Source organism: Eucyclogobius newberryi, unplaced genomic scaffold (assembly GCF_026437365.1).
Source record: "Eucyclogobius newberryi isolate DKJ021-1_F unplaced genomic scaffold, fEucNew1.0.hap1 SCAF_246, whole genome shotgun sequence".
NCBI lineage: Eukaryota > Metazoa > Chordata > Actinopteri > Gobiiformes > Gobiidae > Eucyclogobius > Eucyclogobius newberryi.
The window spans coordinates 1-25,870 of record NW_027315886.1 but is presented as its reverse complement, the minus strand read 5'-3'; the positions used below and the strand labels follow the sequence as shown (position 1 = coordinate 25,870).

General features: G+C 50.7%; 1 protein-coding gene across 1 annotated transcript in view; it reads left to right on the top strand.

Annotated features, from left to right (window-relative positions):
* The window catches only part of LOC140372537 (syntaxin-binding protein 6-like), a gene marked incomplete at its 3' end in the record, with an annotated part of 120,112 nt that extends 97,161 nt beyond the window's left edge, over positions 1–22,951 (top strand). Inside the window, exons 4-5 of the mRNA XM_072459668.1 lie at positions 12,419–12,584; positions 22,853–22,951. Of these exons, the coding sequence (XP_072315769.1) occupies positions 12,419–12,584; positions 22,853–22,951 (265 nt within the window). The remainder of the gene's footprint in view (positions 1–12,418; positions 12,585–22,852) is intronic.
* Between the last annotated feature and the right edge of the window lie 2,919 nt (positions 22,952–25,870).

Here is a 25,870-nt window from a genome sequence, read left to right as displayed (position 1 = left end):
GTTTTGTTTGTAAGTGGCACAACACATAAGTGGTGTTCTGCACATGTTCCTTCCTCAAACTGTCCAAACTGCTCAGAGGATGAAAGCTCCTGTCTCCACCATGTTTGCTCCAGACGCACGGCTGCACGACACGGACGTGAACGCCACAAGTATTTATTCAACCCACGCCGTTCATTGCCTGGGTCCAGAGCCTGTGTCCAGAGCCTGAGCCTGAGCCTGTGTCCAGAGCCTGAGCCTGAGCCTGTGTCCAGAGCCTGAGCCTGAGCCTGTGTCCAGAGCCTGAGCCTGAGCCTGAGCCTGAGCCTGTGTCCAGAGCCTGTGTCCTGAGCCTGTGTCCAGAGCCTGAGCCTGAGCCTGTGTCCAGAGCCTGAGCCTGAGCCTGTGTCCAGAGCCTGAGCCTGAGCCTGAGCCTGAGCCTGAGCCTGTGTCCAGAGCCTGTGTCCTGAGCCTGTGTCCTGAGCCTGTGTCCAGAGCCTGTGTCCAGAGCCTGAGCCTGAGCCTGTGTCCAGAGCCTGAGCCTGAGCCTGTGTCCAGAGCCTGAGCCTGAGCCTGAGCCTGAGCCTGTGTCCAGAGCCTGTGTCCTGAGCCTGTGTCCTGAGCCTGTGTCCTGAGCCTGTGTCCAGAGCCTGTGTCCTGAGCCTGTGTCCAGAGCCTGTGTCCAGAGCCTGTGTCCAGAGCCTGTGTCCAGAGCCTGAGCCTGAGCCTGTGTCCAGAGCCTGTGTCCTGAGCCTGTGTCCAGAGCCTGAGCCTGAGCCTGTGTCCAGAGCCTGAGCCTGAGCCTGTGTCCTGAGCCTGTGTCCAGAGCCTGAGCCTGAGCCTGAGCCTGAGCCTGTGTCCAGAGCCTGTGTCCTGAGCCTGTGTCCTGAGCCTGTGTCCTGAGCCTGTGTCCAGAGCCTGTGTCCTGAGCCTGTGTCCAGAGCCTGTGTCCAGAGCCTGTGTCCAGAGCCTGTGTCCAGAGCCTGAGCCTGAGCCTGTGTCCAGAGCCTGAGCCTGAGCCTGTGTCCTGAGCCTGTGTCCTGAGCCTGTGTCCTGAGCCTGTGTCCAGAGCCTGAGCCTGAGCCTGTGTCCTGAGCCTGTGTCCTGAGCCTGTGTCCAGAGCCTGTGTCCTGAGCCTGTGTCCTGAGCCTGTGTCCTGAGCCTGTGTCCTGAGCCTGTGTCCAGAGCCTGTGTCCTGAGCCTGTGTCCAGAGCCTGTGTCCAGAGCCTGTGTCCAGAGCCTGTGTCCAGAGCCTGTGTCCAGAGCCTGAGCCTGAGCCTGTGTCCAGAGCCTGAGCCTGAGCCTGTGTCCTGAGCCTGTGTCCTGAGCCTGTGTCCTGAGCCTGTGTCCAGAGCCTGAGCCTGAGCCTGTGTCCTGAGCCTGTGTCCAGAGCCTGTGTCCTGAGCCTGTGTCCAGAGCCTGAGCCTGAGCCTGTGTCCAGAGCCTGAGCCTGTGTCCTGAGCCTGTGTCCTGAGCCTGAGCCTGTGTCCAGAGCCTGTGTCCTGAGCCTGTGTCCTGAGCCTGTGTCCAGAGCCTGTGTCCAGAGCCTGTGTCCAGAGCCTGTGTCCAGAGCCTGTGTCCAGAGCCTGAGCCTGTGTCCAGAGCCTGAGCCTGTGTCCTGAGCCTGTGTCCAAAGCCTGTGTCCAGAGCCTGTGTCCTGAGCCTGTGTCCAGAGCTTGAGCCTGTGTCCTGAGCCTGTGTCCAGAGCCTGTGTCCAGAGCCTGTGTCCAGAGCCTGAGCCTGTGTCCTGAGCCTGTGTCTTGAGCCTGTGTCCAGAGCCTGTGTCCAGAGCCTGTGTCCTGAGCCTGTGTCCTGAGCCTGTGTCCAGAGCCTGTGTCCAGAGCCTGTGTCCAGAGCCTGTGTCCAGAGCCTGTGTCCTGAGCCTGTGTCCAAAGCCTGTGTCCAGAGCCTGTGTCCTGAGCCTGTGTCCAGAGCCTGTGTCCAAAGCCTGTGTCCAGAGCCTGTGTCCAGAGCCTGTGTCCAGAGCCTGTGTCCAGAGCCTGTGTCCTGAGCCTGTGTCCAGAGCCTGTGTCCAGAGCCTGTGTCCTCCAGAGCCTGTGTCCTGAGCCTGTGTCCAGAGCCTCAGCTTGTGTCCAGAGCCTGTGTCCAGAGCCTGTGTCCAGAGCCTGTGTCCTGAGCCTGTGTCCAGAGCCTGTGTCCAGAGCCTGTGTCCTGAGCCTGTGTCCTGAGCCTGTGTCCAGAGCCTGTGTCCAGAGCCTGTGTCCAGAGCCTGTGTCCTGAGCCTGTGTCCAGAGCCTGTGTCCAAAGCCTGTGTCCAGAGCCTGTGTCCAGAGCCTGTGTCCAGAGCCTGTGTCCAGAGCCTGTGTCCTGAGCCTGTGTCCAGAGCCTGTGTCCAGAGCCTGTGTCCTCCAGAGCCTGTGTCCTGAGCCTGTGTCCAGAGCCTCAGCTTGTGTCCAGAGCCTGTGTCCAGAGCCTGTGTCCAGAGCCTGTGTCCTGAGCCTGTGTCCAGAGCCTGTGTCCAGAGCCTGTGTCCTGAGCCTGTGTCCTGAGCCTGTGTCCAGAGCCTGTGTCCAGAGCCTGTGTCCTGAGCCTGTGTCCAGAGCCTGTGTCCAGAGCCTGTGTCCTGAGCCTGTGTCCTGAGCCTGAGCCTGTGTCCTGAGCCTGAGCCTAAGCCTGTGTCCTGAGCCTGTGTCCAGAGCCTGTGTCCTGAGCCTGTGTCCAGAGCCTGTGTCCAGAGCCTGTGTCCTGAGCCTGTGTCCTGAGCCTGTGTCCAGAGCCTGTGTCCTGAGCCTGTGTCCAGAGCCTGTGTCCAGAGCCTGTGTCCTGAGCCTGTGTCCAGAGCCTGTGTCCAGAGCCTGTGTCCAGAGCCTGAGCCTGAGCCTGTGTCCTGAGCCTGTGTCCAGAGCCTGTGTCCTGAGCCTGTGTCCAGAGCCTGAGCCTGAGCCTGTGTCCAGAGCCTGAGCCTGTGTCCTGAGCCTGTGTCCTGAGCCTGAGCCTGTGTCCAGAGCCTGTGTCCTGAGCCTGTGTCCTGAGCCTGTGTCCAGAGCCTGTGTCCAGAGCCTGTGTCCAGAGCCTGTGTCCAGAGCCTGTGTCCAGAGCCTGAGCCTGTGTCCAGAGCCTGAGCCTGTGTCCTGAGCCTGTGTCCAAAGCCTGTGTCCAGAGCCTGTGTCCTGAGCCTGTGTCCAGAGCTTGAGCCTGTGTCCTGAGCCTGTGTCCAGAGCCTGTGTCCAGAGCCTGTGTCCAGAGCCTGAGCCTGTGTCCTGAGCCTGTGTCTTGAGCCTGTGTCCAGAGCCTGTGTCCAGAGCCTGTGTCCTGAGCCTGTGTCCTGAGCCTGTGTCCAGAGCCTGTGTCCAGAGCCTGAGCTTGTGTCCAGAGCCTGTGTCCAGAGCCTGTGTCCTGAGCCTGTGTCCAAAGCCTGTGTCCAGAGCCTGTGTCCTGAGCCTGTGTCCAGAGCCTGTGTCCAAAGCCTGTGTCCAGAGCCTGTGTCCAGAGCCTGTGTCCAGAGCCTGTGTCCAGAGCCTGTGTCCTGAGCCTGTGTCCAGAGCCTGTGTCCAGAGCCTGTGTCCTCCAGAGCCTGTGTCCTGAGCCTGTGTCCAGAGCCTCAGCTTGTGTCCAGAGCCTGTGTCCAGAGCCTGTGTCCAGAGCCTGTGTCCTGAGCCTGTGTCCAGAGCCTGTGTCCAGAGCCTGTGTCCTGAGCCTGTGTCCTGAGCCTGTGTCCAGAGCCTGTGTCCAGAGCCTGTGTCCAGAGCCTGTGTCCTGAGCCTGTGTCCAGAGCCTGTGTCCAAAGCCTGTGTCCAGAGCCTGTGTCCAGAGCCTGTGTCCAGAGCCTGTGTCCAGAGCCTGTGTCCTGAGCCTGTGTCCAGAGCCTGTGTCCAGAGCCTGTGTCCTCCAGAGCCTGTGTCCTGAGCCTGTGTCCAGAGCCTCAGCTTGTGTCCAGAGCCTGTGTCCAGAGCCTGTGTCCAGAGCCTGTGTCCTGAGCCTGTGTCCAGAGCCTGTGTCCAGAGCCTGTGTCCTGAGCCTGTGTCCTGAGCCTGTGTCCAGAGCCTGTGTCCAGAGCCTGTGTCCTGAGCCTGTGTCCAGAGCCTGTGTCCAGAGCCTGTGTCCTGAGCCTGTGTCCTGAGCCTGAGCCTGTGTCCTGAGCCTGAGCCTAAGCCTGTGTCCTGAGCCTGTGTCCAGAGCCTGTGTCCTGAGCCTGTGTCCAGAGCCTGTGTCCAGAGCCTGTGTCCTGAGCCTGTGTCCTGAGCCTGTGTCCAGAGCCTGTGTCCTGAGCCTGTGTCCAGAGCCTGTGTCCAGAGCCTGTGTCCTGAGCCTGTGTCCAGAGCCTGTGTCCAGAGCCTGTGTCCAGAGCCTGTGTCCTGAGCCTGTGTCCTGAGCCTGTGTCCAGAGCCTGTGTCCAGAGCCTGAGCCTGTGTCCAGAGCCTGTGTCCAGAGCCTGTGTCCAGAGCCTGTGTCCAGAGCCTGTGTCCTGAGCCTGTGTCCTGAGCCTGTGTCCTGAGCCTGAGCCTGTGTCCAGAGCCTGTGTCCAGAGCCTGTGTCCTGAGCCTGTGTCCAGAGCCTGTGTCCTGAACCTGTGTCCAGAGCCTGTGTCCAGAGCCTGTGTCCAGAGCCTGTGTCCAGAGCCTGTGTCCTGAGCCTGTGTCCAGAGCCTGTGTCCTGAGCCTGTGTCCAGAGCCTGTGTCCTGAGCCTGTGTCCAGAGCCTGTGTCCAGAGCCTGTGTCCTGAGCCTGTGTCCTGAGCCTGTGTCCAGAGCCTGTGTCCAGAGCCTGTGTCCAGAGCCTGTGTCCTGAGCCTGTGTCCAGAGCCTGTGTCCTGAGCCTGTATCCTGAGCCTGTGTCCAGAGCCTGTGTCCTGAGCCTGTGTCCTGAGCCTGTGTCCAGAGCCTGTGTCCTGAGCCTGTGTCCTGAGCCTGTGTCCAGAGCCTGTGTCCTTAGCCTGTGTCCTGAGCCTGTGTCCTGAGCCTGTGTCCTGAGCCTGTGTCCAGAGCCTGTGTCCTGAGCCTGTGTCCTGAGCCTGTGTCCAGAGCCTGTGTCCTGAGCCTGTGTCCTGAGCCTGTGTCCTGAGCCTGAGCCTGTGTCCTGAGCCTGTGTCCAGAGCCTGTGTCTTGAGCCTGTGTCCAGAGCCTGTGTCCTGAGCCTGTGTCCTGAGCCTGTGTCCAGAGCCTGTGTCCTGAGCCTGTGTCCTGAGCCTGTGTCCAGAGCCTGTGTCTTGAGCCTGTGTCCTGAGCCTGTGTCCTGAGCCTGTGTCCTGAGCCTGAGCCTGTGTCTTGAGCCTGTGTCCAGAGCCTGTGTCCAGAGCCTGTGTCCAGAGCCTGTGTCCAGAGCCTGTGTCCTGAGCCTGTGTCCTGAGCCTGTGTCCTGAGCCTGAGCCTGTGTCTTGAGCCTGTGTCCAGAGCCTGTGTCCTGAGCCTGTGTCCAGAGCCTGTGTCCTGAGCCTGTGTCCTGAGCCTGTCCAGAGCCTGTGTCCTGAGCCTGTGTCCAGAGCCTGTGTCCAGAGCCTGTGTCCTGAGCCTGTGTCCTGAGCCTGTGTCCTGAGCCTGAGCCTGTGTCCAGAGCCTGTGTCCAGAGCCTGTGTCCTGAGCCTGTGTCCAGAGCCTGTGTCCTGAACCTGTGTCCAGAGCCTGTGTCCAGAGCCTGTGTCCAGAGCCTGTGTCCTGAGCCTGTGTCCAGAGCCTGTGTCCAGAGCCTGTGTCCAGAGCCTGTGTCCAGAGCCTGTGTCCTGAGCCTGTGTCCAGAGCCTGTGTCCAGAGCCTGTGTCCTCCAGAGCCTGTGTCCTGAGCCTGTGTCCAGAGCCTCAGCTTGTGTCCAGAGCCTGTGTCCAGAGCCTGTGTCCAGAGCCTGTGTCCTGAGCCTGTGTCCAGAGCCTGTGTCCAGAGCCTGTGTCCTGAGCCTGTGTCCTGAGCCTGTGTCCAGAGCCTGTGTCCAGAGCCTGTGTCCAGAGCCTGTGTCCTGAGCCTGTGTCCAGAGCCTGTGTCCAAAGCCTGTGTCCAGAGCCTGTGTCCAGAGCCTGTGTCCAGAGCCTGTGTCCAGAGCCTGTGTCCTGAGCCTGTGTCCAGAGCCTGTGTCCAGAGCCTGTGTCCTCCAGAGCCTGTGTCCTGAGCCTGTGTCCAGAGCCTCAGCTTGTGTCCAGAGCCTGTGTCCAGAGCCTGTGTCCAGAGCCTGTGTCCTGAGCCTGTGTCCAGAGCCTGTGTCCAGAGCCTGTGTCCTGAGCCTGTGTCCTGAGCCTGTGTCCAGAGCCTGTGTCCAGAGCCTGTGTCCTGAGCCTGTGTCCAGAGCCTGTGTCCAGAGCCTGTGTCCTGAGCCTGTGTCCTGAGCCTGAGCCTGTGTCCTGAGCCTGAGCCTAAGCCTGTGTCCTGAGCCTGTGTCCAGAGCCTGTGTCCAGAGCCTGTGTCCTGAGCCTGTGTCCAGAGCCTGTGTCCTGAGCCTGTGTCCAGAGCCTGTGTCCTGAGCCTGTGTCCAGAGCCTGTGTCCAGAGCCTGTGTCCTGAGCCTGTGTCCTGAGCCTGTGTCCAGAGCCTGTGTCCAGAGCCTGTGTCCAGAGCCTGTGTCCTGAGCCTGTGTCCAGAGCCTGTGTCCTGAGCCTGTATCCTGAGCCTGTGTCCAGAGCCTGTGTCCTGAGCCTGTGTCCTGAGCCTGTGTCCAGAGCCTGAGCCTGTGTCCAGAGCCTGAGCCTGTGTCCTGAGCCTGTGTCCAAAGCCTGTGTCCAGAGCCTGTGTCCTGAGCCTGTGTCCAGAGCTTGAGCCTGTGTCCTGAGCCTGTGTCCAGAGCCTGTGTCCAGAGCCTGTGTCCAGAGCCTGAGCCTGTGTCCTGAGCCTGTGTCTTGAGCCTGTGTCCAGAGCCTGTGTCCAGAGCCTGTGTCCTGAGCCTGTGTCCTGAGCCTGTGTCCAGAGCCTGTGTCCAGAGCCTGAGCTTGTGTCCAGAGCCTGTGTCCAGAGCCTGTGTCCTGAGCCTGTGTCCAAAGCCTGTGTCCAGAGCCTGTGTCCTGAGCCTGTGTCCAGAGCCTGTGTCCAAAGCCTGTGTCCAGAGCCTGTGTCCAGAGCCTGTGTCCAGAGCCTGTGTCCAGAGCCTGTGTCCTGAGCCTGTGTCCAGAGCCTGTGTCCAGAGCCTGTGTCCTCCAGAGCCTGTGTCCTGAGCCTGTGTCCAGAGCCTCAGCTTGTGTCCAGAGCCTGTGTCCAGAGCCTGTGTCCAGAGCCTGTGTCCTGAGCCTGTGTCCAGAGCCTGTGTCCAGAGCCTGTGTCCTGAGCCTGTGTCCTGAGCCTGTGTCCAGAGCCTGTGTCCAGAGCCTGTGTCCAGAGCCTGTGTCCTGAGCCTGTGTCCAGAGCCTGTGTCCAAAGCCTGTGTCCAGAGCCTGTGTCCAGAGCCTGTGTCCAGAGCCTGTGTCCTGAGCCTGTGTCCAGAGCCTGTGTCCAGAGCCTGTGTCCTCCAGAGCCTGTGTCCTGAGCCTGTGTCCAGAGCCTCAGCTTGTGTCCAGAGCCTGTGTCCAGAGCCTGTGTCCAGAGCCTGTGTCCTGAGCCTGTGTCCAGAGCCTGTGTCCAGAGCCTGTGTCCTGAGCCTGTGTCCTGAGCCTGTGTCCAGAGCCTGTGTCCAGAGCCTGTGTCCTGAGCCTGTGTCCAGAGCCTGTGTCCAGAGCCTGTGTCCTGAGCCTGTGTCCTGAGCCTGAGCCTGTGTCCTGAGCCTGAGCCTAAGCCTGTGTCCTGAGCCTGTGTCCAGAGCCTGTGTCCTGAGCCTGTGTCCAGAGCCTGTGTCCAGAGCCTGTGTCCTGAGCCTGTGTCCTGAGCCTGTGTCCAGAGCCTGTGTCCTGAGCCTGTGTCCAGAGCCTGTGTCCAGAGCCTGTGTCCTGAGCCTGTGTCCAGAGCCTGTGTCCAGAGCCTGTGTCCAGAGCCTGTGTCCAGAGCCTGTGTCCTGAGCCTGTGTCCTGAGCCTGTGTCCAGAGCCTGTGTCCAGAGCCTGAGCCTGTGTCCTGAGCCTGTGTCCAGAGCCTGTGTCCAGAGCCTGTGTCCAGAGCCTGTGTCCTGAGCCTGTGTCCTGAGCCTGTGTCCTGAGCCTGAGCCTGTGTCCAGAGCCTGTGTCCAGAGCCTGTGTCCTGAGCCTGTGTCCAGAGCCTGTGTCCTGAACCTGTGTCCAGAGCCTGTGTCCAGAGCCTGTGTCCAGAGCCTGTGTCCAGAGCCTGTGTCCTGAGCCTGTGTCCAGAGCCTGTGTCCTGAGCCTGTGTCCAGAGCCTGTGTCCTGAGCCTGTGTCCAGAGCCTGTGTCCAGAGCCTGTGTCCTGAGCCTGTGTCCTGAGCCTGTGTCCAGAGCCTGTGTCCAGAGCCTGTGTCCAGAGCCTGTGTCCTGAGCCTGTGTCCAGAGCCTGTGTCCTGAGCCTGTATCCTGAGCCTGTGTCCAGAGCCTGTGTCCTGAGCCTGTGTCCTGAGCCTGTGTCCAGAGCCTGTGTCCTGAGCCTGTGTCCTGAGCCTGTGTCCAGAGCCTGTGTCCTGAGCCTGTGTCCTGAGCCTGTGTCCTGAGCCTGTGTCCTGAGCCTGTGTCCAGAGCCTGTGTCCTGAGCCTGTGTCCTGAGCCTGTGTCCAGAGCCTGTGTCCTGAGCCTGTATCCTGAGCCTGTGTCCAGAGCCTGTGTCCTGAGCCTGTGTCCTGAGCCTGTGTCCAGAGCCTGAGCCTGTGTCCAGAGCCTGAGCCTGTGTCCTGAGCCTGTGTCCAAAGCCTGTGTCCAGAGCCTGTGTCCTGAGCCTGTGTCCAGAGCTTGAGCCTGTGTCCTGAGCCTGTGTCCAGAGCCTGAGCCTGTGTCCTGAGCCTGTGTCCAAAGCCTGTGTCCAGAGCCTGTGTCCCGAGCCTGTGTCCAGAGCTTGAGCCTGTGTCCTGAGCCTGTGTCCAGAGCCTGTGTCCAGAGCCTGTGTCCAGAGCCTGAGCCTGTGTCCTGAGCCTGTGTCTTGAGCCTGTGTCCAGAGCCTGTGTCCAGAGCCTGTGTCCTGAGCCTGTGTCCTGAGCCTGTGTCCAGAGCCTGTGTCCAGAGCCTGAGCTTGTGTCCAGAGCCTGTGTCCTGAGCCTGTGTCCAGAGCCTGTGTCCAGAGCCTGTGTCCAGAGCCTGTGTCCTGAGCCTGTGTCCAGAGCCTGTGTCCAAAGCCTGTGTCCAGAGCCTGTGTCCAGAGCCTGTGTCCAGAGCCTGTGTCCAGAGCCTGTGTCCTGAGCCTGTGTCCAGAGCCTGTGTCCAGAGCCTGTGTCCTCCAGAGCCTGTGTCCTGAGCCTGTGTCCAGAGCCTCAGCTTGTGTCCAGAGCCTGTGTCCAGAGCCTGTGTCCAGAGCCTGTGTCCTGAGCCTGTGTCCAGAGCCTGTGTCCAGAGCCTGTGTCCTGAGCCTGTGTCCTGAGCCTGTGTCCAGAGCCTGTGTCCAGAGCCTGTGTCCAGAGCCTGTGTCCTGAGCCTGTGTCCAGAGCCTGTGTCCAAAGCCTGTGTCCAGAGCCTGTGTCCAGAGCCTGTGTCCAGAGCCTGTGTCCTGAGCCTGTGTCCAGAGCCTGTGTCCAGAGCCTGTGTCCTCCAGAGCCTGTGTCCTGAGCCTGTGTCCAGAGCCTCAGCTTGTGTCCAGAGCCTGTGTCCAGAGCCTGTGTCCAGAGCCTGTGTCCTGAGCCTGTGTCCAGAGCCTGTGTCCAGAGCCTGTGTCCTGAGCCTGTGTCCTGAGCCTGTGTCCAGAGCCTGTGTCCAGAGCCTGTGTCCTGAGCCTGTGTCCAGAGCCTGTGTCCAGAGCCTGTGTCCTGAGCCTGTGTCCTGAGCCTGAGCCTGTGTCCTGAGCCTGAGCCTAAGCCTGTGTCCAGAGCCTGTGTCCTGAGCCTGTGTCCTGAGCCTGTATCCTGAGCCTGTGTCCAGAGCCTGTGTCCTGAGCCTGTGTCCTGAGCCTGTGTCCAGAGCCTGTGTCCTGAGCCTGTGTCCAGAGCCTGTGTCCTGAGCCTGTGTCCTGAGCCTGTGTCCTGAGCCTGTGTCCTGAGCCTGTGTCCAGAGCCTGTGTCCTGAGCCTGTGTCCTGAGCCTGTGTCCAGAGCCTGTGTCCTGAGCCTGTGTCCTGAGCCTGTGTCCTGAGCCTGAGCCTGTGTCCTGAGCCTGTGTCCAGAGCCTGTGTCTTGAGCCTGTGTCCAGAGCCTGTGTCCTGAGCCTGTGTCCTGAGCCTGTGTCCAGAGCCTGTGTCCTGAGCCTGTGTCCTGAGCCTGTGTCCAGAGCCTGTGTCTTGAGCCTGTGTCCTGAGCCTGTGTCCTGAGCCTGTGTCCTGAGCCTGAGCCTGTGTCTTGAGCCTGTGTCCAGAGCCTGTGTCCAGAGCCTGTGTCCAGAGCCTGTGTCCAGAGCCTGTGTCCTGAGCCTGTGTCCTGAGCCTGTGTCCTGAGCCTGAGCCTGTGTCTTGAGCCTGTGTCCAGAGCCTGTGTCCTGAGCCTGTGTCCAGAGCCTGTGTCCTGAGCCTGTGTCCTGAGCCTGTCCAGAGCCTGTGTCCTGAGCCTGTGTCCAGAGCCTGTGTCCAGAGCCTGTGTCCTGAGCCTGTGTCCTGAGCCTGTGTCCTGAGCCTGAGCCTGTGTCCAGAGCCTGTGTCCAGAGCCTGTGTCCTGAGCCTGTGTCCAGAGCCTGTGTCCTGAACCTGTGTCCAGAGCCTGTGTCCAGAGCCTGTGTCCAGAGCCTGTGTCCAGAGCCTGTGTCCTGAGCCTGTGTCCAGAGCCTGTGTCCTGAGCCTGTGTCCAGAGCCTGTGTCCTGAGCCTGTGTCCTGAGCCTGAGCCTGTGTCCTGAGCCTGTGTCCTGAGCCTGTGTCCAGAGCCTGTGTCCTGAGCCTGTGTCCAGAGCCTGTGTCCAGAGCCTGTGTCCTGAGCCTGTGTCCAGAGCCTGTGTCCAGAGCCTGTGTCCAGAGCCTGTGTCCTGAGCCTGTGTCCAGAGCCTGTGTCCTGAGCCTGTGTCCTGAGCCTGTGTCCAGAGCCTGTGTCCTGAGCCTGTGTCCTGAGCCTGTGTCCAGAGCCTGTGTCCTGAGCCTGTGTCCTGAGCCTGTGTCCAGAGCCTGTGTCCTGAGCCTGTGTCCTGAGCCTGTGTCCTGAGCCTGTGTCCTGAGCCTGTGTCCAGAGCCTGTGTCCTGAGCCTGTGTCCTGAGCCTGTGTCCAGAGCCTGTGTCCTGAGCCTGTGTCCTGAGCCTGTGTCCTGAGCCTGAGCCCTGAGCCTGTGTCCAGAGCCTGTGTCTTGAGCCTGTGTCCAGAGCCTGTTTCCTGAGCCTGTGTCCTGAGCCTGTGTCCAGAGCCTGTGTCCTGAGCCTGTGTCCTGAGCCTGTGTCCAGAGCCTGTGTCTTGAGCCTGTGTCCTGAGCCTGTGTCCTGAGCCTGTGTCCTGAGCCTGAGCCTGTGTCTTGAGCCTGTGTCCAGAGCCTGTGTCCAGAGCCTGTGTCCAGAGCCTGTGTCCAGAGCCTGTGTCCTGAGCCTGTGTCCTGAGCCTGTGTCCTGAGCCTGAGCCTGTGTCTTGAGCCTGTGTCCAGAGCCTGTGTCCTGAGCCTGTGTCTTGAGCCTGTGTCCTGAGCCTGTCCAGAGCCTGTGTCCTGAGCCTGTGTCCAGAGCCTGTGTCCAGAGCCTGTGTCCTGAGCCTGTGTCCTGAGCCTGTGTCCAGAGCCTGTGTCCAGAGCCTGTGTCCTGAGCCTGTGTCCTGAGCCTGTGTCCAGAGCCTGTGTCCAGAGCCTGTGTCCTGAGCCTGTGTCCTGAGCCTGTGTCCTGAGCCTGTGTCCAGAGCCTGTGTCCAGAGCCTGTGTCCTGAGCCTGTGTCCTGAGCCTGTGTCCAGAGCCTGTGTCCAGAGCCTGTGTCCTGAGCCTGTGTCCTGAGCCTGTGTCCAGAGCCTTTAGCTGCAGAGACACGTGTTCGTCCTTCTCACTTTGCGTTCAGGCCACGGCTCATGTTCAGATCCTTCTCCTCCACAGTTCCAGCCTCACTGAGCTGCAGAGGCCGAACTAGCTCGGATTCATGATTGGCGGGCTGGGCTTTAGGTAGTGACCAATCGGATCAGAGAGTGGACAAAGCACAGGTTTAAACACAAAGGAAACACTCGGCACGTTTGTGTTTACCTGTGTCTCGTCGTGAGTGGACGGCTGCAACAGAGGCAGAGCTGAAAGTCGGCTGTAAAGATGAACAACCACTTCAAAAAAGTTGAAATCACGTTTTCTACGACACATCTATGATAACCAACTTGAAAAAATAGTCACCTGGAAACTCCATGAAGATAACCGTGAGCATTGAAGGTGTTTGAGCCACTGAAAAAGGAAGAGGAAAACAAACATGTAAAAACCGAGGGCAGTTTCAGTGAAAAATAATCAAATATTCCCAAGTAAATAAATAAATAAACGTTTAATTATAATTATAATAACACACAATTGCAGCAACAATTATTATCAGTAAAAGCTATATTTGAACATGTGTATCTGGCACCTGGGACACAGAGGTCATGTACACACTGCTCCCAAACACACATGACTTTACACAACCCTTTTACTCAGGACTGTCCGGAGTTTGACCTGATGTTCGACACAGCATTTGACCAGTGGGTTGCCGGTTCCTCTGGAGAGAAGTGCACATTCATCCAGATCCTGCACCACACCTGCCAGCGCTACTGCTCCGCCCGCAAGCCCGACTTCCTCAACTGTCAGGCCAAGCTGCTGGGAGGTAAGAATATAACGCTGTTTTTCCATTAGTACTTTCAGTGCCCCCGCCCCTGCTCTCGGCCCTGCTCTCGGTCCCTGCTCTCGGCCCCTGCTCTCGGCCCTTGCTCTCGGCCCCTGCGCTCGGCCCTGCGCTCGACCCTGGAGGCATTTCCATTACAACTGGTGCGCTCAGTGGTGAAGTGTCAAACTGGACATGCAAATGATTTGTGATTCCAAAAAGACACCAAACACTAAAACTGCTACATGATATAGTAACTATAAAACATCAGCGTTACTGCTACAGCAGCAATAAAGCTGATTCAGCAGCATTGTTTGGTTTTTATTCCCATATGAATCTTCTAAGAGCCTCTTCGTGCCTGTGATCTGTATTTTATGTGTAATGTTTAAAAGTCCTTAAAGACTCTAAACTCGTGCAGTGCACAGCGTGTTCAGAGCCGTGTTTCCTGCTGCTGCTGGAGTCACTCATGAGAAACACTTTTATCCAATCAGCTGCTGACGCTCTGTCGATGTCACGTTGAGGCTCTGCTGGGTTCACGAGGGAACTAAACATGAACCTGGTCTGATGTAGCACCAAAGGGAAATGCACTAAAGCAGGGCTGAGTCGAGTCGAGCTAAGTAGGTACTAATGTAGAAGGCCTTTGTCAGTCCCCATGTCCTGAGGTTCTGGTTCTCATCTGGTGGTGCTAGGAACTGTGAAAAGTGTGAAAAAAAAGTGTGAAAATTGAATCCAGCGCCAATATCCAGCTTTTTCATGATGATATATAAATGGCTGAGAATCAAGAGGACATCATTTATATTTTGTGAACAATTATTCTTCAGTAAATGCAATTTTATACAACATAATCTTTAAAAAGGAAAATACAAATCTGTATTCCAACATGATGTAAGTGAATAGGGGTGTAATGGTACGTGGATTGTTTCAGTTCAGCAGAGTTGGTGTGGTCCACATGTGCACCATGTCCATAGTATTTGTTTGAGTTTCAAGGGATACTCCTCCCTGAGGGCGGGGCTTAGATCAGAGCTGGATGAAATCCAGTTTCTTAGACCAGCTCCTTAGATTGAAAATTACTTTTGGATGGAATGTCTTTAAAACTTTTTAAAATGTTTGTCCAGATGACTATCTTTGAATCTTGTTTTACGCTCTGGCTAAATCAATTTTAGCCAAATTGATATATTTTACAATGAGATAAATACATTTAGCAGCTTATTTCTTACATTTTTCTGTACAGAAAACATACTGAAATATACTGTACTGATGCATCCCAATAGTGAAACTGAACTAAATGATGACCGCAGCGTACCTTTACAGCCCTATGGAGTCGTGTTAAAGGTTCAATGTTTATCTGCACCAACAAATCAACAACGCATCCTTTCAGCTTTGTGTCTGTGTAGAACTTTTTTGCTGCTTCAGAAAAGTCAATACAAAATATGAATCGTCTTCTTGTAAAGTGACAACAATCCTTATAAATGCCCTTTCGATTCACAGCCATTTTCATAGAGTTTGACTTGTTTAAAATATTATTGATAGAGTAATAAAAACCAAACTGATGGGAAACAATCCACAGAGATGAGAAGCACCACTTTTGAGACACGTTCTGAATAAACAGACCCTTTATCACGTACACTTGAACTTTTCTGGTGGAGCGTCTGGTGCTATTGATATTGCTTTTCCTAAAATGTAAGTCGGCCTGTCAAGAGTGATACATCACTTTGTAAAATATCAATTCTGTCTTAAAACTGAATATTCCCTGAAAACCCATTAAAAAACTGCAAAATGAATCATATTAACTCAAATATTAGACTATTGGTAGTCAGGTCATATGATATTATACTTATCCATCTCCATGGAAACAAGCAGACAAGAGACTTGACACAGAGCGGTTTAAGACCGGCTGCACTCTCACCGTGTGCAGGAGCGTTTGTTGTAAGGGATTATTTGTTTTGTTGGTTGGTTGTTCTGATGCTGTTGTAACGTTGTATCGAAAGCGATGATCAGAAAATTATAACACTTACGATTTGACTCCGCCAGGCTCCTTAAACGTAAAGGCGCTGCATCTGAGTCTAAAAATGCAAAAAACAGAACTCTTTTAAACTCTTTTATCACCAAGAGTCTCTTGGCCCAGAGCAAGTTCTGCCGTCCCGGGTAAAGCTAACAAACATTAGCATGCTAACGGCGCACTTCCTGCTTCTGAGAGAATAAAACGCTCTATAATTAGATGAAGAGAAAGTGCAGTGGTCTCATTTTCATTTGAATAGATGTGTTGACAATATCTGTGCTGGGGCTAAACAGATTTTACTTTATCACTTGCATCTGTACATTTTACATGAACTAGATGTGCTTTTCACGTTTAAACAATGTAAAAATCAGGTACCATGCCTGAATGAGAATCCTACAAAAAATTTCTGCGCTTTTAAATGAAGATTTAATGTGTCTAATGGTTTCATGAATTGTGTGTTGCTATATATTTCACCCTTAAAAAAGAGGTCTCGATCTAAATGTCTTTTTCCTGGTCAAATGAAGGTTGATACATAAACAAATGAATTCAACTGTAGAAATAGTGCAGATGAAACCAACATTGTAGCTCTCTTTAGCTCCAGCTCACACTGCAGAATGAACACTTTTCTGCTTTTTGTTTCATTTTCACTGTAAAAAGAGCATACGCAAATCAGAATCTGTTTTATTGCCATTGTCAGGGAACAATTCACAAACTAGAATAAAAAAGAAGCTAAAATAAGATTAAATACAATCATAAAATGTGTAGAATAAGTTATTTAAATCTTACATATACGTAACAGGAACAGAACAAATGGACCTCCTGCCTGAGGGGCGTGGCCTCCTGCCTGAGGGGAGTGGCCTTCTGCCTGAGGGGAGTGGCCTTCTGCCTGAGGGGCGTGGCCTCCTGCCTGAGGGGAGTGGCCTTCTGCCTGAGGGGAGTGGCCTTCTGCCTGAGGGGAGTGGCCTTCTGCCTGAGGGTAGTGGCTCAAATAGTCCATGTCCAGGGTGAGAAGGGTCATCTGATGCTTGTCTTGTGTATTTGTTGTGTGGGTGTGAGAGAAATAATCATAACAGTGTCATTATGTCACGTCTTTAAAGTATTTCAAATCCACAGCACAGCACAGGAAGAGCAAAGAACGCCAAATCAAGAAGTTCAACATTCTTTTGAACAAAAAGAATGCAGGTGAGGTCGAGCTAGACATTAGGACTGAGACAGACAAATTAGCGACCAGCAAAAACAATTGGATTAAGAACCTATCAGATCGTGTTCTGACACAGGCAGAAAAGGAGGTGCTCTCTAAAGGGCTCAACTTTTCTGTCACCTCTAAACACATCCCTACAGAGGACTACATCACAGCCACTGAAACTGCAATTAGAAACAACAAAATGACTGAATCGGAGGCTGCAGACCTGAGGTTACGTGTCACAGCGACTCTGAAGAGTGCCAAACCACCTCCTTCAAATATCACATCTGAAGAGAGAAAAGCACTTTCAGCACTGGAAAAAGATCATAGCATCAACATCCTCCCAGCAGACAAGGGACGTTGCACTGTGATTCTCAACGCAGCTGATTACGAAGCCAAAGTCCACACCCTCCTCGAGGACACGACCACATACGAACGCTTGAAAAGAGATCCGACCAGTGGCTACAAGAAGAAAGTGATAGACTGTTTACAAAGGCTGGAAAAAGAGGAAGCGATAGACCGGCCTCTGTATTACAGACTGTATCCTGGTGAAGCCATGCCCTGCATTTATGGCCTTCCAAAAATACACAAAAAGGAGGTTCCTCTCAGACCCATAGTGTGCAGCACAGATTCCATCACCTACAATGTGGCCAAGCATTTAACAACTATATTGGCTCCGCTGGTGGGGAATTCGGAACATCATGTGGAAAATACGCACAACTTTGTGGATAAAGTGAAACATCTCCAACTGGACCCAGATGACCTCATGGTTTCATATGATGTTGTGTCCCTGTTCACCTGCATCCCGACCTCTGATGCAGTAGCAGCGGTGAGGATCAGACTGCAGGAAGACACCACCCTACAGGAAAGGACCAAACTGACACCTGAACACATATGTAAACTGTTGGACATCTGTCTGAACACCACTTACTTTCAATTCCGGGGACAATTTTACAGACAGATTCATGGCTGTGCCATGGGCTCGCCCGTCTCTCCCATAGTGGCCAACCTGTACATGGAGCACTTTGAGAAGAAGGCACTGTCCTCATTCTCAGGCATAGCCCCAAAACTGTGGCTCCGCTATGTCGATGATACTTTTGTAACAATCAAGAAACAAGAGCTGGAAACCTTCTCTGATCACATCAATGCTGTGGACCCACATATCAGGTTTACAAGAGAAGACGCTAAGGAGAATCGCTTGGCCTTTCTTGATTGTTCCACAATCAGAGGAGAGGACGGGAAACTCCAAATAGAAGTATATAGGAAACCTACACACACGGACCAGTATCTGCTCTTTGGTTCCAACCACCCACTACAGCACAAGCTGGGTGTGATCCGAACCTTACAACACAGAGCTCAAGGTGTGCCCACCAGCTCAGAGGGCAAGAAGAAAGAGGAAAAACATGTCCGAAATGCCCTCTCAGCCTGTGGTTACCCCGCTTGGGCCCTCAACAGAGTGAAGAGAACCAAGAAGCAGGACAAAAGGGAAACTGAACAGAGAAGGAAGGGTGTTTCTATCCCTTATGTGTCTGGCCTGTCGGAAAAACTGCAGAGAATTTTTAGACAACACGAAGTCCCTGTTTATTTTAAACCAGGAAACACTTTAAGACAAAAACTGGTTCACCCAAAGGACAAGTTGCCGACTCAAAAACAGAGCAATGTAGTTTATTCGATCCAATGCAGTGAAGAAAGTTGTAAAGAACGTTACATAGGTGAGACAAAACAGCCTCTACACAAGAGGCTCTATCAGCACAGAAGAAATACTAGTTCAGGTCCACAGAGCGCCGTGCATCTCCATCTTGAAGCCTCTAATCACTCGTTTGAAGACGGTGAGGTGAAGGTTTTAAGCAGGGAGAAAAGATGGTTTGAAAGAGGAGTCAAGGAAGCTATTTTTGTTAAAAAAGAAAGACCTTCTTTAAACAGAAATGGAGGGCTTAGGTTTCATCTTCCTGTTATTTATAATGGGATTCTGAACCCCTGGAAAGGTAAAGGACCAGGGAATTCAGATGCTAATCAGGTACTCAGGGTGGTTGAGCCAGGGTCTCACAAAGACAAAGAGGATTCTAATAGCCCATTAAGATTCTGAATAGGCTAGCTCGGTAGATACAAGGGGGAGTTTCTGTTGAAACAAACAACTCTTTCTACTTCAGGAAGGCTCCTCCCAATGGGTGGGTCTTACCACAGAACAGTATTAATATCGGAGTTCTCGACCTAAATTCTGTTATTGACAATGACTCTTGGATGAGAGTCGAAACGTCTATTTTTTCAAACTGAGTCCAGATGACTACAGCTGAAGCTTTTTCTACTATGGAACACGCCTGGACGAATGAGGGATTACACCGACATCCCCTTTAATTGAAAAACATTCTCCGGTCGTCCTTCTTAAACGGAGGGCCCACCACCCTAGTCCGCCAATCCAGAGGCACTGTTCCAGACAGATGTTGCAGATGTGTCAGCCAAGACAGTCCCACAACATCCAGAGGTTTTAGACTCCCATGACAGATCTCATTCACCCCTCAGTGACCTCAGTGATGGCCGAATCCGCCTTCGAGTCATCAGTTTCTGCTTCCCCCTAAGAACACGAGGTGATGGGCCAGTTGAGTACACCTATCCAAAATATCGGCACAAATTGGCAATATTTTCGGCCGATGGCTTGTGAGGCTCCAATTGGCCGGGCCCTTCTTATCACCACAACACTGCCGGCCACAGTTGTGAGTCCTGACTCCGACAATGTACTGCATGTCCTCCCCTCTCTCTCATCCCCATCTCACGCTTAAACTTTCCTGTTTAATACAGCAAAGTGCTATATACTGTATGAAACCAGCAGTGTAATAGAACATTGAGCGTGTAGGCTCAAGTGCGTGCGTAGCTAGTGTAGGGTTGTATATGTATTTAGAGGGACAGGGCTGGAGGCTGAGTGCACCGTACATCCTTTATAAAGCATTTCCTGTCACTGTGTAATGTATTTAAGGATACACATGGTCCATTCTCTTTAATCTGATTACCTAAAAAAATGGTTGAATCTACCTCATCGCTTGGTCAATGGCCAGATGGAAATTAGTGCTCCAGTTTTCATGTATATGATGTCATACACAGGTAGAGCTGGGAGAGCTGGGAGATTTGTGCTGCTTTTAAGTTCATGAATCATCAGCGGACTTTGAGGATTTCCGCCTCAAATCACGTTCATTGCATCTCGGGGCAAGATAGGTTTGTTAGCTCCCCTTTGTAATTCCCTCTGCTGCCAGTAGATGGAGTTCTAACACAAATCCTGATGGGAGATTGCCTCACAGATATAGAGTAACGTATGCTTCTACCAGATACATTATTTAAGCTCCAAAAATGTGACGCAAAACCAAATGTACGAGAACATGTTTAAAGAACTAATGTCTTTTAAGTCATTTTAGATCAATATTGTGTGATGTAAAATGATGATTCACAGAGGCCACAGCTCATACAGTAATCGATGTCGCTGTAGATAGATTATTTAATCATGTCTGAAATGAAAATAGTCTCAAACTCACTGGACATAAATGGACACTCATTAGCATGTTGTTTTCTTGATGCTTTGACATTGACTTGGACCAGGTGGATGGATCTTGGCTACAGCTTCCTCTTCAGAATCAGAAGCTCCACACTGGAACACTTCATCAGATATTGACCCGTTACCTCCACAGTTTATTTATATGTGCTCCTAACTGATCCATCTGCACCATCATGAAATCATTAAAAAGTATTACATTCGATAGCGCCAAAGTTAAGGCCTAAAACATCACATCCACATTCACACACTTGAATCAGGACCTTTGAGCAGCTGTTTGGTGTAACTTTAGAGGACAGTAGCCTTTGCTCTTTTGCTGAGATTACATCAGAAATACGTAACGGAAACTCTTTGATGGTCCTGAATGAAAACAAATGTCTTTTTCTGCGAGCACTCCCTGTTATTGACCAGGCTCATTCCTGCAGCTGCCTCATGGTGCAGGGGCCGGCGCTTCTGCGTCCCGCACTGGCCTGTCGGCTTTGCCATGGCCCGGCCCGGTGCCCCAGATGGGCCGTCCAGGCCTGGTTATGTTCCATGCAAAGATACACACATTCACCTCGTCCTCCCCTGAAGGCATTTGAAGCGCAAAGTATAAGAGCACATGGCTCATGTTAACACAAATGCATTTACCGCATTATATTTCTTTAGAAATATAATTATCAAGTCAGAAAGGGCAAGTCCTAAGTCAAGTCTTTGAGGGCCCTTAGTCAAGTAAGTGTCAAGTCATGTGACTCGAGTCTCCCCCCTCTGACATTACTATCACATATTGGAGTTATTCTAATGTTTTTGTTCATATCGGAGGCTGTTCCATTCCTCCTCCCACTCCGTAAACCTGCTCCACATTTAGCTCATTTATCCTGACCCCGGGGCCCCCCAGTGCTTATGTGGGCTGGAGATGATGCCTTCGGGGAAGAGCATACTGCTGTACTGGTCATTATAGAACATAAAGAACCTTCCAGTACATTCAACTAAAATGAAATGTTGCCCTTAAATCATGCACTTTTATTTAAAGATCATATATCATACAGGCTAAGAGGGTTTTACTTTAGAAGCAATCTCTATATTTTACACCTGACCACTGAGACTTCACTGAGAGTAAGGATGTTTTCACACTAGCACTGGTTAAAGAGCTCGGCAGCAGCAGTCTTGAGCACTTTAAACAGTTGCTCCAATATCGATTCAGTTTTGAAGATTTTTCCTCCCCAAAGGTGTTATTTGACAGGACAGTTGTAGCGTGAAATGGGGAGCGAGAGGGTGAAAGTACCATTTAAAAATATCAAACGTGCTTTATTTTATGTTTTATCCTTCCAATGAATTGACTTTATATTGTAAATCTTGAGTAATATTACATTGAAGTAACTGTGCACATACTTGTTACAAAACACCTATTTTCTCTAATGCTGCGTTCAGACCGCAACGGCAAATTGCGCTGGACGCCCCTGATTTTTGTCAAGGGAACAACACTAAAAACATTATTATAAGCTCAGCGTCTTACTATTTATCTTACAGGATTGTTTTTTCTCCAACAAATCTGCTTGAGTCCAAAACAAGTAACTGTAATAGATATAATGGTTGAATTAAGCGTGCACAATTGTTCCCATTGGACCTACTTAAAAATGCATTATTTTGTTTATTTATTTATTTTATCACATTATTTACAAAAATGTGATATTTATTTAAAATGATAAAGTTCTATCTACAGAACATGCCAAAAACAAGAGTTTATGTACAAGTAGTCACTTTTATTGAAAAGAGAATACTGTATACATCTAAAAGTTAAATTTTAAAATGAAACATGTTGACAATATTTGAACGTAAATGTTTAAGCACTACCTGACTGCTGCTCAAGTCCAGTGGATAGCATACGTGCCTGCCAACTGGGGCAAGACAATGTTGTGGGTTTGAATCAGTCTCATCCTAATTTCATGCTGTATTATCTTGTCAAAATAAAGTCAATGGGCCAAAAAATCCTTAAAATCCATTAACCATTTGACTTCTAGACTTGAAATAATCATCGAATGTGTTTCATTTGCCTCGCCTAATAGTAAAAATATGCTTGTAATACACAATTGCACCACCAGAGAGCGTGCAAGTGTCTACATACAACTGTGACCTGGATGAAAAAGGCAGTTTGCTCAAATTGCAATAATATAGTGTTTATTGCAGGTTCTGCGGGGTCTTCTTTCAAAAGATTATGATCCTGGACAGGTTTAAAATGGGAAATTCGAGAGAGTTCTACAATTAAAATCTAAATTGCAAATATAATCACTATTACATGTAGGTCCAAAAAAAAAAAAATTGCCGTTGGATATTTTTAGTTGAGCCTGCCTCCCGTGCACAAGGAGAAAATAACTCACAAACTAGGAGGGGGTGGAGCCTGGGAAGAAGAACTGAGTGGAAATGTCCCCTTCGGTTTAAGTCTCACACCAGTGCAAAACAAAACTATGCCGCTGCTCAGGTGTGGGACCATAACTGAGGAGGGCCCTGTCGCCAAGATACACCTGCCGGGTTCACAGTTACACCTGACAGTATGTTATTGACCATTACATTCTTTATTAACAGAAACGCTGCATTCTAAAGGCACAAGTTATCTCCAAAGGGCTGTTTTAGCGACTGTCAACTATTCGTCTGTTATTTAATTATTAAAATATCAAATCAAGACAAAACAAACAACCAGGGTTTTGTTTCACAGAAGGCCACAAATCTCTTTAATTGGAGCTAAGTTCATTCATTTTCTCCCGCTTGTTCCCGTCAGGGGTCGTGTGTCTGGAGCCTATCCCAGTGACTTAGGGGTGTAACGGTATATGTGGGCCTAGTGAATAGCTTTGGAACAGCACGTTTCAATTGCATTGTAAATAAATGTACTATATTAGCGCTGCCACGATGGAATGTTCTCACGAGTTTCCACAGGGACACCTTAGCCCACGGATTAGTGGATATTTTGCCGTATTATTCACTTTTAATACTTTTTTGGCCTACTGTTGCTCAGCGCTTCTTTGTCGCATGCACAGTTCTGATCAATTTATATCTACAGCTCAGTCAAGTCGAATCCTATATGAAAATAAAGGAATTTGAGTGTTGTGAAAAGTATAATATACATTTAACTCAATCCTTCAGTTGAAGGATTGAGTTAAATGTATTTGCGTTCAAGACCGTTTAATATACCAAGTGTAATCCAATACAAAGTGTTACTACATTTGTATGCACATATAGTTCAAATGTGTTTGCCTATATCAGGTGGCTTGCTGGTTTGATACTCACTCTGTGTCCCATGGGCATGACAGTTGATTTAGCTGCAACATGTGGCTGGTTGTGACAAGATCAGAATCCAAAATAACAGGGATGTGGATTAATCTGAGAATGAAGAATATAGTTTGTTTCTTGAAATACTCCAATCTTCTGACATCTCTGTGGTCCACTAATGTGTGAAACCAAAGCACTGCAGAGTTCTCCCTTTAACTCCTAACGCGTGGATCTGCTGTGGACTAATTTACAGCAATAACGGCCTCATGACCATGGTGTAAATGCATTTGACCTCTGTCTGACCCCAGAAGAGCCGGCTGTAGAGTCAGTGCTGTCGCGGTGTAAGAGGTACATGAGCAGAGTGAGGAAAGATCTGCTCTCTCAGCACGGCCACCTGCTGAGACGAGGTAAGGACACATACAACTCTGCTTTAAAAGACACATATTCTGCAGTATTTGTATCGTTATTGGCATTTAGTGACAACTTTCAAGCACCTTCACTTTGGCATCTCACGTTTTAGAACTAGAAGTATGGAAAACACATATTTGGATTGCAAGAGTGGGAATTACCCTGACATTTTTTTTATTTAGTGATGTATGCTAATGCAAGCACATAAACAAATGATTTATGGACTTAAAAACAGACTTCCAGATTTCTACAGTTGACATCACAATCTGGGTAACATTTAAATAAAGTGTTTTTTGACAGAAACAGGATTAATGAGACAAGCGTCACTTAAATTGATGTAATATGTCATTTCTCCATGAATTTGATGTAGGGGAGACAGTGAATACCAATAAACACTCAAATAGATTTCAGGGGCGTGATTTATTAAATATTATTATTATTAATCATATATAACCTATTATTAATTTTATTTTATTTTATTTGATGGAAATTTAAATGGTCTTTTTAATCCCAGGTTGAGTTATAACCCTACCACCTTGCATTAAAATGAGTCACTTTAGTCACAAGTTAAATGCTTGGCTCAAGGGGGTTAAAAGTTCAGACCTAAACGACCTTTAAACGTGATCAGTAAAACCTTTAAATGAATTCCAAAACGTCCCGGGAGCCAGAGGAGGGAAGCTAAAGCAGGGCTGATGTGTGAGAAGTCTAGATGTGATGCAATTATACATTAGTATTGCAATTATTCAATTACAATGGCTGAAATTAAATGGGAATAGAACATTATTTTTCACTTGCAAATGCTGTCGATCTGAACAAACATCTGAAAGGTTTGGGCTTCTTATTATTAGGCCCGAGCGCCACAAGCTGGCGAGAGGCCTATTAATCTCGTAAGGCCGTGCGAAGCACGGCTGCGAAAGTGCGCACGTAGTGCCCACGAAATCGAGCGCGAAGCGCTCGCCCACTTCCAAACACTCACTAACGCACTCCTCCACTCATGCACGCCCCGTGCATACTAATTAGTAGTAGGAAAATGGAACATTACCGTTGTAAACGGGCGAAGCCCGTGCAAAAGTACGCACTAAACGAGCACTTTACATTGAGATGACGGGTCGTCATCCCCATATAAAGCACTCATTTGCGCTAAGTAGCTCACGAATACGTTCCCCATCTCTTGCATGTTCCGTGCATATAAGCATGTAATGCAAAAATTGAACATTATTACTGTTTAGAGGGCCAAAAACACAAAGTGGGCGGAGCCCACTCAAAATTAACGAAAGTACCCGTCAGTGACCAGGGACCCACATCATGAGGTAGGAAAGCGCGAGCGCTTTCCGAAGGCAGCGTTGCAACTGTGCAACTGTGCAGCGTTGCAACGGAATAGGTACCCCGTCGCCCCTGGCAAGTACAGTGAACTAGCCCATGCCGAAGGCATGGATCATGCATACTTACTCCTGCTATGACAACAGCAGCGCGAAGCGCTGCATTCCTCCAAAAACCCTCCTGGCATTGTCCTGTACGCGAGAATCCATGCCGCAGGCATGGGCCATGCTTGTATCTGCTCAAATCAATGGAAGTCTATGGGGAGTGGGCGGGGCATCCCGACGGAATGGGGAGTGACGAGCGCGTAAGCGCTCGTAATGATGATTCCACCCCATGGCGGCATCGGGAAGGCTTAGAGCTTTCAAACGATGTATAATTTGTTGTTATAGTGGAAACGGCTATATTGTTTTTGCTAAAAATATTATTATTATTTTTCTTGTTCTTCATCGCTTTCAACTCTAATTTGACCCCCTGAACATGCTCAAAAACTCACCAAACTTTGCCCAAAATTCAGAATCGGCGAAAAATTTAATTTTTTCTGGGCCATTTTTTTTTCGTTAAAAAATGGCGCGACAGCGCCACCGACAAAAGTCAAAATACATTGCGCCTATGGGAGACGCCCCGAGGTCAACTTTGACGTAAAGCTACGAAATTCGGGACACGCATTCCTCTCGTGAGGACAAACAAAAAAAATCATTGTGGCCACGCCCCCAGACTTACCCTATGGCCGCCATCTTCCTTTGAAAATGAAAACACGCTGTGTTAGCCATTTTGTTCACGTCAAACTTTGACGAACTCCTCCTAGGGCGTTTTGCCCACCAACTTCAAAATCGGCGTACGTTCTCTGGACAAGTGGGTCATCTAAAGTTATCAGATTTTTTGAGATACCTTTTACGGTCTGTGTGCGGCGCAGCCGCAAAGTTGGACAACTTATTTTGGAATATTGCAGATCTAAAAATTGCTCCCATTTGATCAAAACCAGTCCGATTAGGACCAAATTTGAATCAGTTGTTAAACTTTCTAGTTTGGACCAGTTTAGGCTGACGAAATTGAAATGGGCGCGATAGCGCCCCCTACAGAGTGACCTTTAAATTAACATTGAAGGTCAAAAATTAGTTTTACCAAAATTTTCTAAACTTTACCCAAAATTCTATTTTGGCGTCCCGATCAAAAAAGCCAATCAGACAAATGCCTTAATTTTTACGGCGTAGTCGTAGCGATGACATAAATCTCCCATGTTATCCCTATGGGAAAACCGCTAAATCTCTCGAATATCCACATTTTTCTGTTTCAAACTTTGACGAACTCCTCCTAGTGCGTTTTGCCCACCGACCTCAAAATCGGTGTACGTCCTCTAGACAAGTGGGGCATCTAAAGTTATCCAAATTTTAAGGATAGCTTTTAAGGTCTTTGTGCGACGGAGCCTCAAACGTTTCCCAGAATTCTGACTATTTGGCCTTCAGAGTGGCCTATAAAAAATAGAGTTTTTCCAAATGACATGATATTTTGCACAAAATTCTAATTTGCCATCCTGATCATAAAAGTATGAGAGACAAAGTCATATTTTGTACAGCGTAACCGTAGCCATGACAGAAATA